Source organism: Pundamilia nyererei, unplaced genomic scaffold, assembly GCF_000239375.1.
Source record: "Pundamilia nyererei isolate P.nyererei 1_Seehausen unplaced genomic scaffold, PunNye1.0 scaffold00047, whole genome shotgun sequence".
NCBI lineage: Eukaryota > Metazoa > Chordata > Actinopteri > Cichliformes > Cichlidae > Pundamilia > Pundamilia nyererei.
Window position 1 is genome coordinate 2,455,525 of NW_005187448.1, and position 14,074 is coordinate 2,469,598.

The 14,074-nt window shown below is 40.1% G+C and overlaps 1 protein-coding gene across 1 annotated transcript; it reads right to left on the minus strand.

The window, feature by feature from the left end:
• Nucleotides 1-873: 873 nt before the first annotated feature.
• acvrl1 (activin A receptor like type 1) lies at nucleotides 874-10,681 on the minus strand. Its single transcript, XM_005732591.1, has 10 exons — nucleotides 10,377-10,681; nucleotides 5,577-5,648; nucleotides 4,526-4,759; nucleotides 4,002-4,207; nucleotides 3,792-3,891; nucleotides 3,358-3,504; nucleotides 2,985-3,260; nucleotides 2,647-2,844; nucleotides 1,776-1,906; nucleotides 874-1,666 (listed from the first exon to the last, which is right to left on the minus strand). Exons 2-10 carry the CDS (start codon nucleotides 5,644-5,646, stop codon nucleotides 1,523-1,525), a joined length of 1,506 nt encoding a protein of 501 aa, XP_005732648.1. The 5' UTR covers nucleotides 5,647-5,648; nucleotides 10,377-10,681; the 3' UTR covers nucleotides 874-1,522.
• Nucleotides 10,682-14,074: the final 3,393 nt, after the last annotated feature.

The window sequence follows — 14,074 nt, forward strand, 5'->3', positions numbered from 1 at the left end:
CACACACACACACACACACACACACACACACACACACACACACACACACACACACACACACACACACACATAAACAGATAAAGAGCAAGCATGACAGATACAGAAAGAAAACATTGGAATGCTAATATTACACAAAGGGGATGAAGCCGAAAGTCTTATTTTCACCAGTGACCAGGCAACATTTTAAAACTGTTGCACAGTTTTAATTCCCATTGGACATTTCTTATTCTTTTTGACATTCTGCTCCAGTGCTTAACGTTCAACATATTTTCTATGTGTAGTTTTTTATGTATGTGTGTATTCATATATGTATGTTCCTCCTTTTGTAACAGGATCTAAAAATTAGTTTGAAATAGAAGTCCTCACATTCAATATTTCCATAAAGGAAATCCAAAGCAGAGAGAATATTGAGGCACTTATTACTCAACTAAATCATTTGACCCAGAGAAAATGTATTCAAACAATACACAGAAGGTCACATGAGAGCTTTTTAAATGTAGCTCCTACAAATTGTAGAGAGACTCTCTAATTATCTGATGAAGAATTTTTTTCATCTTAATTTTAAGATACACTGCAGATAAAATCAAATCAAATAAACAAACAAAACACTACACAAATCTCTCATGTAAGGAGTATGGATTCTTGTTTGTCTGATGACCTCTGCTGGTCAATGTGAGAACTGCAGTAATAGGTGCTTAAAAAAACGTAAAGCAGAAATATTTCCAAAATATAATTCTTTATTTAAGGTATCCATTATTACATGTATGTGAATTCCTTTACTGATCATAGTGGTTGTGATGGTACATTTTAGCCTTACAAAAATGTATGAAAAAAGTTGTTTTTTAAAAAAAAATGTTTTTTTAAAAACAACATTAACACAGTCTCATTTCTGAATAGTAGAAAACAATATCTCTCCTGAAACATATTTACAATATGGTTGCAAAAGAAGACATCAAATTTAATTCTGTTACATAAAAATGTATTTACATCTAAATATCTCACTGCTTTTATGTGCAGATAATAAATGCTTAGTTTAGTTAAGTTAAACATACTTACAGGACAGGTAATGTACTTTCATTTGAGTGTATAAATACTTACATATTTCCTGTCTTATCTGTGGTTTTAAGGATCATTGGTCATTTTGGGAAAATCCACATTATACCTAAGAGAATGATTTTCCATTCTGTCACAACAATGAGAGAGTTAGACAAGGAGTACAAAACTATGTTAACTGTTTTGTGATAATTAAAAATAACTGGCCTAAACCTGAACTAACTGACATGTAGCTCCCTCATTTATAGAGGTATTAAGTATCATGGTGGATGAATGTTTGCGTATGCAAATAATATAACATTTGGTACAAGAGGCTCTAGATGCTTCTACACAAAGTCATATGGTTTTAATATGATACAGACACCGAGTGAGTGATTAGATCAAAATATGGTAATGATATGCACTTCATTTGTTGGAATGTGGTGCAAAATCCCTTCTGGTGTTTTCAATCCAGTTTCCTCGTTTCAGTCTAGAAATCCTGCTTCAGTTTTTCAATGCTGAAGTCGTCGTGGTCCAGTTTGGAGAGAGTCTTCCTTATTCGCAAGGCTGTAAGGCGGGCTGTTGGGTTCTGGTACCAGCACTCCTTCATGACCTTCACGATGGCTGACAATATCTTAAAAAGGCAGAAAAAATATAAAACACCACATTTCCAAAATGTAATTGTACTTTTGCGTTCATTTTTATGTCTACTTGTGTGTGTCTGTTTATGCCAAATAGCCTACTGGGTGAGAATGGAGTCTGTTGTGCAGACTGGGCCTCTGCTGGTCCACACACACCACCTTTTTCATCTCCTCAAAGCTGGGATCTGAGGGCACCAGGTCAAAGAAGGGTGGACGGTAATCTTCCACAATGCCTAAAAAAACCCCCAAAGTTAAACAGTGGATCACTTGTTCCCCTCTCGTCATTCAGTGGGGTGATCAAGCAAAATAAGATGTCAGAATTATCAAATTAAAAGCCCAGTGAGGTGTCTTGTTGTGAGGGTTATCTCTTCATACATCTGCGGAACACAAATGTGTTTTCATATGAAGCCTGAAAGAGCACACTCAGAGACTCAGACAGGCTGCGGTGGGAGTTTTGTAAAGCATGTCTCGCTAAACAAGAGAACGGGGAGAGATATGAACTCCCTGGTGACTACGTTGGGATGGAAATCTGGAAGTCATGCACACACACATGAACGCACACACACGCATACACACACACACAGTCATTGGTGCATGGCTGTGTGCTTGCATATAAAAATTGCATGCACGGGCATCTGGACTATGTACAAGTGAGTGCTGACACCAGATAAGACTGTTTATAATTACTGCAGTGCTAATCATGAGAGAGGATAGCAGAGGCAGACACAGACTAGAAAAACACTGGCCTGCTGAGAGACATGGGACTGGCTGCTTGTTCTATATACTCTACAAAAGCAGACAGACGTGTGACAAAGAACTTGTTTGTAACACGCTCGCTCGTGTGATGCATTAGCTTCATAACAAATTTGTGGATATATATCCACATTTGCTTCCTGAGGTTTAATCTAAGGCCAGATTTTTCTGCTAATGGATGGAAAGGCATAACATTAAAAACAGATCACTGTTAACCTACCATTGACAAGAGTCCTGCGGGTAATTTCCCAAAAGACCAGCCCGAGAGCCCAGATGTCAGTTTGCTTATAGGACTCAAAAACATCCACACGGATAGTTTCATCCAGCACCTCAGGGGCCATGTAGCGCTTGGTCCCCACGCGAGGGTTATTGCCCATATCGAGGTAGTCATGGGACTGAGAGTGTATCACTGCTAAACCTGAGGAACGAATGAACACAGAAAAAGCTTTTAATTTACAGTACAATACACACTACAAAATGCATCTTTAAAGAGCTCTTTCTCTAATCGCATTGCTATAAACTGTTAGCAGATTTTGTGAATATCCTTGCAAACCTTACCGAGATCAGCGATGCAGCACTGTCCGTTGCGCTTTACCAGAATATTTCGGCTTTTCAGGTCTCGGTGGGCAATAGCTGGTTTTTCCTGGGAGCTAACAATCTCAGTGTGGAGGTGGACCAGGCCACAGGTCACAGACAGACACATCCTCAAGCAGCTCTCTGGGTCCAAGCTGCTGTACTGCAAGAAATCGTAAAGAGACCCGAGCTCATGATAGTGGGTGACGAGCCACAGCTGGGTACTGGAATTCTTGGATGTCATGTCGGAGGCTATGAAACCTAAAAAGCAAAAGCAAACAGAAAAATGTTGCTGTTCGAATGTTTTTTCTTAAAGGTGCAATTTCTTTTCTTTGGAGGTGAAGGACTGGTATCATACCGAGTATGTTGTCGTGTCGCAGCTGTACAGTATTGTAGATCTCTGTCTCTCTAAACCAGGAGTGCTCATCTCTAGAGGAGAAAATCTTGACGGCGACACTTTCCCCCATCCACGTTCCCCTCCAAACCTCTCCATACCTGCCTTTGCCTACGAACAAAGTTACATCATTAATTGCAAATAAATAGAATAGAATAAAATAGAACAGAGTTTATTTGAACGTGCAAATATAACAAAAATTAAAAGAAAGAAAAACTTCTCAACACACACACACACACACACACACACACACACACACACACACACACACACACACACACACACACACACTGCTGTCATGAATATCTCTATATCCCATACAATTTTCATGCTCGACCACATTTCCAGAATATAATTTTACTTGTGTGTTCAAAAAAAGGAAGAGAAATGAGACTGACCGACACACTCAACAAGTGAGATTTGCCTGGCCATAGTTCTCTGGACAAGATACGGAAGCCCTGTCCCACTCCCTGATGTACAAAACTCATCATAGATATTCTGGTGAGAGAAAAGAAGACAGGCAGGCATTTAAAATCCACACGTAACAACTAAAAGACAGGAAAGTTTTCCTGTATTCTGTCTGACGTCAGCCATGAAACGTCTCTTACGCCATATGTGGGGTCATCTCCACTGGGGACTTTGAGTATTTTGACATCATGGCCTTCAGCATCTTGTAGTCTGCGGGCTGCACGTCGGAAGCGCAGGAGTAGTATCAGGCCAAAGACACAGGCAATAACAAATAAGAACAGCAGGAACAGGGAGATCCACAGCGCTAGGTAACCAGCTTCTGGGGGTGTCGGTGTCGGGTCCCCATCTGGAAACACAGAAGAAGTCAGGAACATACACACATATAGACACAAAGAAACTGAAAAGATTAAACTCATGAGATAAAATTCAAGTGGCATGACATTGATATGCTCTTACTGACCACAAGGGGGAACCAGCTGCTATCTAAAGGGAAGCTACAGTAATATAAGTGCAAAACAGTGCTAGATGTTAACTGAACTGTGGAGATGAGTCAGAGGCCCAACTGAAATAAGACAAAAGCATTATTTACAGGGACACACTAGCTCTTTGTTTCTTGGATAATGTGATGTTCCAGTATTGAAAAGGAAAGGCTTTAGGTACTGACTTATGTTTGGAGGCACTGTGAAGTTGGAGTTGCAGTAGTCCTTCCTGCAGCACTTCATAAAGTAGTTGGGCATGGAGTGGCACTGCACTTTGGTGACCTCACCGAAACAGCCCAACTCCTCATAGCCGTCTTTCTTCCAGTTATAAAAACAATGTTTTCCCCTGCACGTTTCATTTTTACATGTGCCTTTGTCATTTTTGCAGGCACACAGCAGATCCCCATCATCTGTGGTGTCTGGAAAATACATGAAATCAGCACTGAAACAAGCTGGGAGATGGGGGTCATGTAATAACACAAATTACGTCCAGTAAAACAAAGCCACAAACACATGAAATTCAAGTATTCCATCTTTGTTTTGAAAGAAAATGTAAAAATTTTAAACTCTACTTCCTCAAATATAATTAAGTAAATAGTTGTTATAGAAAGGTCTAAATAAACAGATACTTTTTATATTTTAAATCGTCATATTTTTGAACTATGATACTAAAAAGGACTCAGTGGATGGATAGGGTAACATATAACTTTAAATGTTAAAGTGTAGCATGTGTGCATGAAAAGCCACAAAACACCTTTTGCTATAAATGTGTTATAAAAAACCCAAAACAAGCAGAACTCTGCAGAAACCATAAATAGTTTACGGTGCTGCAAACATTTTTGGAAGCTAAGAGGAAGACAGGCTGTGATATAGCTCAACCAGCCCTGCAGTTGGCATTTGACTACCTTCACCAGGCACCCGTCTATTCTGCCATTTCACGTCTGACAGGTATTGCACAGCCTTCTTGTCTCAACTTGCTTTCTGGAAACAACTACTTATGTTTATGACAACCAGCAGACTGAGCCATCCAGTCTATGTGCAGGCTGCAGATGCAAAACAATACCTATGAGGCGCATTCTCAGTGGGCTCTGCAGTGCAATCAGACCCTTCACATTAGTCTAATCTGATTTAGCGTCAGAACCAAAAATACTCTGTAATGCACCTTTAATTGAATGAAACAAAGGGAATGTCCTCACAGTAGTGAAAATTATTTTTTACATCCGACCGCCAACTCACCTCCATGGATGGCAGACGTCCACAAAATAACTCCAGCTATCAACCCTGTGAGCACAGCAGAGCTTCCCATCTCTGAAAAAGCAGGGAAACCAAAATATTACCAAAAATATTACCAGGTAACGTAATTACATAATGAAAAAAACAATTGGTGATGTTTAATTATTAGGAGCTGTCTCAAAATCCAAAGGTTTAGGTAAAAAAAAAAGTCATTTGGGTAATTAATATTATGAATTCCGCTTAAATTTGCATACAGTTACTGAACAGCGGCTGAACAGGGGCTAAAGCTCAGACTCTGAGGAGGAAGCAATGAGGTAAAACAAACAGTCAAAGGGCCCAGCCTGTCTGCCTGTGTTGTAATTGCATTGGGTGGGAAAAGGGGTCTTAGGGGAAGCAGGCTGTTCAGAGTGTTTGTGTATGCGTGCTCAGATTATGTGTTGCGCTGTGCTAACCAGGCTCCAAGCCCGCCGACTCCAGGACTGCCCCTGTCGCAGAGTAAATGTTGATGGCTATGCTTCCTGCTATTGAGTGGCCCCACCCGGCTGGCCGGCGAGACTCAGGTCTGCTCATTGTTTAGAGCTGCACTGCTGAGAGTCACGCAATAAGAAGGCATCACATAAAAGTCAGCCTCTCTTGCTCCTCGGACCTCTAACGTTGATAGCAAGGATGAACTTAAACCTGTTAGATTAAACTATTAAAAGTTGCAAAATATGAAATAAACGATGAAATGTGAATTTTAATTATTTAGAACTCTAGAAACACATTGGGAAATGTTGGAGCAGTGGCATGTTTAGCTCTATGTCATATCACCTCCTCTTTTAACAACATGATGTAAGTGTTTTGTTACCGAGGAAACCAATTTTCAGCAAATCAGCAGTTTGAGGTCTCATTTCATAATGTGCTAAACGTTTTCAGTGGGTGACAGAATTGAAGTGCAGTTCATTACCTGGACTCTTTTACTAGAGTGCCATGCTTCAGCTTGTCATAGTATATGTTTATCCAAAATTGGTATGTTGTATATTAAGGTTACAGATGTTCACAGATGTTCAGGTATGCATATTAATAGACAGCATACCATCATGGATGCTAAGGTTTGAACTTTCAAATCAGCCAGTCACATGGCAGCAAATCAGTGCATTTAGGCACATAGTCAAGACGGTCAAGATGACCCACTAGAATTCTAGTCAAGCATCAGAATGGATGGGGAAGAAAGGTGATTTAAGTGGTTTGAGCGTGACACGGTTGTTGGTGCCTGACTGGCTGGTCTAAGCATTTCAGAAACTGCTGATCTACTAAGATTTTCCCACACATCCATTTCTAGTGTTTACAGAGACTGGTCCAAGAAAAGAGAAAATATGGACCCAGTATCTGGGCAAAAATGTCTTCTTGATGCCAGAGGTCAGACAAAAATAGACAGACTGTTTGAAGCCGACAAGACGCAACTGTAACTCAAATAACCACTCGCTACAATCAGTTATGCAAAAGAGCATCTCTGAATGGACAACACATTGGTTTAAAGCAGATGGACAACCGCAGCAGAAGACCACACCAGGTAAAAATTGGACAACAGAAAATGAGAAAAATGCTGTTTGGTCTAATGAGTCTTGATTTCTGCCGCAGCATTCAGGTGGTAGGGTCAGTTACAGAAAGCGTATTTGTTGATCATGTCAATACCGTTCATGACCACAGTGAATCCAGTTCCCACAGGATAACGTGCCATGTCACAAAGCTCTGATCATCTCACAGTTACCAGATCTCAGTCAAGGGGATTCCCTCTTGGATGTTGTGATTTGCATCTTGGACATGCAGCAAACAATTCCCCAGCAACTGTGTGATGCTATCGTGTCAATATGGGCCAGAATCTGTGAGCAGTGCTTCCAGAACCTTGTTGAATCGTTGCTACAAAATGCTTAAAGCAGTTCAGAAGGCAAAAGGCAGTCCAATTTGATACTAACAATCAGTAACTTGTTAGTATGGGTGGTGAGTGTATTTGTTTTAAATAAACATGAGATTTAAAAGGTTTCTAACCCAACTCAGCAGATAACGGCAGTCACTCATTCAGTGTTGTTTGCACGAATAATTCTAATAATCAGACTGTTTTCTGTTTCCCTTCTCTTTAATTAATTAAGCATTTACTACTGACTGCTTTCACGTGAGATGTTTATGTAACACGATAAACTGTAGCTACACTAGGAATCACCAAAAGTCAATGTTCAAACTGTGGCACACTCTGCTGTGAGAATTGTAAAAGAAAAGCTCTCAGATTGAAGTCTCAAAGACAAAGCAAGGGTGATTTTGCAGCAGCCACATCACTCAGCATTAGTTCTAGGCTCACTTCAAGTCTTTGGTGTTTAATAACAGGCGCACAGCTCTCCTTTTTTCAACTTTAAGCCTTCACAGCATCTCAAAATTGTAGCTGCAGAAAAATCTAAGTTGCACACACTTGCACATGCTGGCACACTGTGTAAATTACACAGAAGTTATGCTTTAAAAAAGGGGGTTACAGAAAAAAATATATAAATATCTATCCAACTGCACGTCTCATAGCAGTTAACCGTTGAACTTTGGATGTGTGGCAGCAGAACTTTCACATGTCTGCTAAAAACCACGGATATCCGCTTTTAAATCTGGCACATCGAGCCACATATTTTACAGGATGTAGTCACTTTGGTGAGTCCATCAAATCGTGTCAAATGTCACTGATGAGAAACCAGATGGGTAAAAAATAAAGATGAATATTTATATATGCTTGGCTCGCATTTAAGTGCATCTTTCCTTCAATTCTACGGAAGATCTTCTTTAAAGTTTCCTATACTTATCAAAGTGTCAAATCAAACATGAAACTTATTCTAAGTTAAGATATTTCTGTTTCCTATTGGTTAAAAATATCACACTAAAATGATCTTTATACATTCTTTGCATCTAGGGTTCAAGCTCAGTGCACAACAACCCGCTGCACACAGCTCTGGCACACTAAAACCACAAGCTATATTCTACCAAAGAGCAAAGCGCACTTCCTGAATCACTCAGACTGAATGTAAACTGTGTTAAATCTGTGGGTCCAGGAGAAGAATAGGATAAACACAACTACTCCTACACAATGTTCTTATTCTCGGTGGACAACTGACAACTGGATATAATTTTACCATGCACTGGGTCCTAATATGAGAGTGCAGTAATCACAACCTCAATCGTGGGCAGCCTAACTTTATACTCCAGCAAACTTCCTCTCTAAGCTCTCTCCTGTTTGTCTCCATTCTGTCCTAAAACTACACAGGGGAAAAGATCCACTGACATCGCTTCCTGTCATCTACAGAGAGACAGATCTCTCATTCCATCGCGATGACTGTGTAGTTAAGAGCTGGTTTGGGAGGAACAGCAAAGGAGTCTCAAACTTCCTTTCTGCTGGGCCTCGTTTCACCCCCCCCCCCCCCCCCCAATGGAGGAAAGTAACTTTAAGCAGAGTTACTGTAAAAGCTTTTATTCTCAGCTTAAACATCACATTCAGTCATTTTAACGTTTAACCTTTGCGCGTAATCCAGTGATTGTCATCAACTGCCAGTAACCGTGGCAGCACTGTGCCTTCTTTTCAAGACAGGCTTGGAAGGATTTATGGCTTACTCAGTGCTCCTAACATGCATACCTACAATAGACGTTGGTCAGAGAATGGAAAAGACAAATGAAATATTATTGTACCTCACACATACGGTGCACAGAGAGTGGCCTTTGCTTCTCAAGAAGAAGAAGAAGGGAAAAAAATGCATGAAGATCTTGGTATGAGTGATGCACCCTGAAGAGATCAGCAACAGCACCCACTTGGAAAGAACCTGTGTCACTTTTACAATGAGCTGCAGCCAAAAGACACTTCCTGTGTGTGGATGTGTGTAAATCTTTGAAAGCAAATGTCACATTCTGCACACTTCAAAATGAATGGACTTTTCACCTTAAAAGATTTGTTAGAAAAAAAAGGTCACAAGGCATATGCCAGTAGTTCAGGAAGTACCCACATCCTTATTTGGGTAAAAATAGCCATGCGTGAAGAATAAACCCTGTGTATGGAAGAAAATCTGTGTTTTTAGTAAGTGTGCAAAGATACTATCAGTAAAGCACTCTTTCTTTTTAAGTTTAGGAAGTGGACCAATGTTTTCTATCAATGTTACATTGAAATAAACTTGCAATACAGTGATACAATTAAATGAGGTAGGTGGTCAGTGAATGCTGTTTAACTACTTCAAATGGGCCTACGAATGAGATGAATGTTTCTCATATTTATAAGATATAAAACATAGGATATGTTAAATCCTTATGTTTAAAGTATGAAACAACTACAGAGTGACCACTACTTGAGTTTTAGGACTGACACAGATAATAAAATACCACAACAAGCCACATTTGACACGTAACAGACGCAGGGCAGGGAAAAGTAAGCACCTCTAAAATCAAGTCTACTAGACCACAATTTTTGCTGTGGGCTATTTAAATTGTGCGTAGTGCTCAGTTACATAGAAATAAATAAAGGTAGTTCACCGTGTCCTGTGCCACAATATAACAGATTAGCTATGATAACAAAAACACGGCGAGTAATAAGAAACAAATACCGCAGTTAAAATCTGTAAATGCTGTTAATTCTGACTTGAAGATCAGGCCATTTGACACCTGTTCACATCTGGAAACACGTGGATTGATGTATAGCCGCTGTCAAAAGGTAACTTTGAATCCGGTGTTACAGTGTTACGGTGCTACAAGATTCCTAATAATAATTCAGTGAACAGAATAAAAAGAAAACAAACCCACGACCATTACCTGTTTCTGCTCGTGTTGTTTTTGTGTTTTTTAACTTGACAGATGTAAACGCCTCACGTCTCCCATATCAAAGACGGCTCCAAGCGCTTCTCATTGGTCCAAGTTTTGTCAACGATAGGTAGAAGAAAGCTTTACAATGCCAACAGCTTCATTTTCCCTCCGTCTACACGGCCCTAATGCAGATGTTTCCCCTCACAACTCTCATCCTTCGCCGCTTCGATGACGACTAAACGACGTTTTTGAGAAAAGTACGTCCTTTTTTTCCTTCACCCCTTCACGGCCCCCTCGAATTAAAGTTAAAAATACACACACTTCTTAAAAGAAAAAAAGGAAGAAGGGTGGCAGCGTGGCAGAAGTGAAAATGAAAAGGCAGCTGGTTGAGTCCTGACAGGGGGACAAGCTGGAACTATCTCATCTCGGTCCAAATCTGCGCTGATAAACCGAGAACACAAACCGCCGTCTCTTTGGAACCACACTCCTTCCGCTTTCTGGCTGTTCCCCACCGAGTCCTCTACTTACTCACTAAGTAAGAACACTTTGGGTCTTGTCTGCGTTCCTGATTTAAAGCCAAGATTGCAGATTTTTAAATAGTATACAGTTCTGTCCCACCCCTTATTGTCCCACCGCACAGGGTCTGCTCGGCCTGGAATGTGTTCTCATAGCGGTTTTCCTGTTGCTTGCTAAACCTCTCATTTTCCTTTTCCCCTGTGTCTGCGCCGCACCGAAAGGAATGCGCTTCAAAGGCCCCTCTATGATACAATAATATTATTGCAAGTGAAGCCAAGAAGAAGCTAGCGCTTATTTATCTATTTTATCAGCTGTTAAAAATCAAAATTCTGCTTTTGCATGAGTTCAGAAGCCACTGCAGGGTTTATCCTAAACTTGAGATCAGACTGTTCTCAATACATTTCATGTAACAGATGTCTGGTGTGTCTGTTTTCTTGCAACAACCAATTCAAAAAACCTTGTCAAAAATGTAAATATCAGGTCCAGCACTTCTTCTGTTGAGCAGTCTGTGAATACTCAATATTTAATGCATGATTTCCTGTCCACCTGGTGGCAGGCTGTCACTACAACAGCCACACATTAGAAAGTTTTCAAGCTATGCTACTGGCCTGCAACTAGTGTATACATCTATCTTTGAAATATGTAATTTCAATAAAATTTCAGTTTCATTTATATAGCATCAAAGCTACTGTCACCCTAAGCTTTATATTGTAAGGTAAAGGCCATACAACAGTTAGCAATAGCGCCCTATGAGCAAGCACCTGGCGAAAGGCAAAGCTGCTTTTTAACAGGAAGATAGAACCAGGATCAGGAAGGGGCGGTGAGAAGAAATAGAGGAAGATGGGACAAAAGAGACACAAGAAACCCAGCAGCCTGGGCCTATTGCAGTATAACTAAGGGAGGTTTCAGGGTCATGGCGATCCATATGATAAAATGCATTACTCTGTTTTGGTCTCTGCTAATTTCTGACAGAAATATGTGACTCTGACTCTTTAGCTGCTAAAACATGGTTTGTTATGTACTGTCACCTCACAGCATGGAACAATCAGCTGGCTGAGGCCTCTCTGTGTCACCTTTGCATGTTCTCCTTGTGCCTGCATGGATTACCCTTGATTCCTACTACAGTCCAAAGACAGGTTAATTTTAAACTCATCAGTGATGAGTAAACGTTTTCTTGCATGGTTTCTCTGTGTTAGCTCTGTGTTACACTGTTGGCTTGTCTATCACCAACGCTTGTATTTGTGATAGGCCCTGACCCCAACATGGATAAACAGTTTAAAAAGCAAGGCTTTATGAAACTGGTTGTTTTGGCAAAAAAAGAATGCAAAGTGAAAATATGAACATGCTTGATTTTATCATCATTTTTCACTTCTAATTACCACATTGTAATGTTTTTCAGAGAACAATGGCTAGCAAACCTAGCTCGAGATTCAGAGATATGGTGAAAAACATGATTTGACAATGAACAACTAGAGCAGACTGTGGACGAACTCAGTGCTTTCAGGATTGCTTGGACAATGGGGCACCTTGATCGCTTGAGTGTTGAGAGTTAACAGACATGTTGAACTCTGCATATGCATCTTTATGCGTCATGCAAGTCAAACTTTAAGTAGCAATGAGCAAAACAAATTGTTAATGGAAGGTGACCTTAAGACATATGTTTCCTTTAAGAAATATATCCTGCTTCTCTGGATGTCTAATGTATGTGGTGGGAATTACTGTGTGGGTTACATGTCCACTCAAGCTGGGTACAGCATATTTGTGGTCAGCAGTCATTGTGTGTCTTAAGTGGCAAATACATTGCTGCCAGAGAGGCTGCACTGTGTGACATTACTTCCTTCAACAGCGCCTGAGAGAGATGTCTTCATGTCTGTAATATGAATTCCCCTCCTGGTTCCCAGGCGTCATAATCTCTCCTTTTTGGCTTACGGCAGCAGACACAGCTGGAAGCTCTCACATCAGCTGTCATGTAGAAGAGAGCAAATTGTTCTTTTTGAATTCAGCAGTTATATTTTCTTTCCCACTAATCCCAGAGGTTTGAAGAGCTTGTTTCCTCTGGGATTTTCTTAAAGAGTCTGTTTTTTGAATAATCTAGAGTACAGGAAGTGTTAGTTGATTTAAAAAAAAGAAGCAAATTGTTGATAAAGAAATGACCTTTTTGACTTGCTCATTTATATCTTTGAACAGCCAATAACTTAGCCACAGACAGCATGGTGCACACAACACATAAGCTAAAATGTTGTGTTAACTTTGGTCATAGTTGCCTTTACAGGGTGGTACTGCGTTCTGAGAGTTTTGCTGCTGAACAATCCAAACACCCTGACCCAGTTTACGTGTATAAAGATGTGTGTTTACTGCTTGAGTCTGCATAGACATGGCAAGAGTGTTGTTCTTTCAGTGAACTCTAGAGAGGTACTTATTTTAAGCCTGACCTCAAGTTCCCCTCTGAGGTGGGGAAGTTAGCCACAAACGTGACAATGTTCCGATTTTGTTTTTCTGTTTAGCTGCTAGTTCACTGCTGGCTCAATAATCTTCAAAATGAGTCATATAAAACACAATCAGTTTGTTAGGCATAAGATAAGATTGATTTTACGTTATCACCCATGAAAGCTAATTGTTGTGTAACGATATTGCAAAGCGGATTAAAAGATTACAGGTCAGAGTTCAAAAGTCATGCAGTGCCACTGCAGCGAGTGCATCACGGGCTTGCTTAAGAAAATCTATTTAACTTCATTGTGAAAGTGTGATCAAGGTTACGACACGGGGCTCGTCAGTCACATGCAGATCAGGCAGGAAAATGTTGCCCTGGCGGTGAGTCCCTTCTATATTTTTCATGAAACAAAACTGCAAGAAGGGGAACGTACCCGTATAAAAGAACTGTTACGAAGGTAACCTTGAATTCTTTTCCTGTTCAAGTACTATGCATCGCCAAATCACCACTATTCCCAGAATTAAATCCCAGTTTGCTTATGGTTCTGGTTTGGAACAAGCTGGCTGCTGACCTGAGGTCAGTTCTAACTCCGTCTACAGTCAAAAACAAACTTAAATCCTTTTTATTCTCACAGGATTGTATTTAATTTCTATTTTATTAAGGCATAGTAGATCAGGGTAGTTTAAAAATATTTTTACGTTAAACATATTGAGTCTCTATGTTTTTAATAATCAACATTACATCAAGCGTGATATGATTT

Bases quoted from the DNA above. Each gene is read 5' to 3' on its own strand.
- acvrl1 (XM_005732591.1), bottom strand. From the start codon at position 5,646: ATGGGAAGCTCTGCTGTGCTCACAGGGTTGATAGCTGGAGTTATTTTG. The intron at 3,892-4,001 runs GTAAGAGACGTT...TTCTCTCACCAG, and splicing joins GAGATGACCCCACATATGGC to AATATCTATGATGAGTTTTG. The intron at 3,261-3,357 runs GTATGATACCAG...TTTGCTTTTTAG, and splicing joins GCGACACGACAACATACTCG to GTTTCATAGCCTCCGACATG.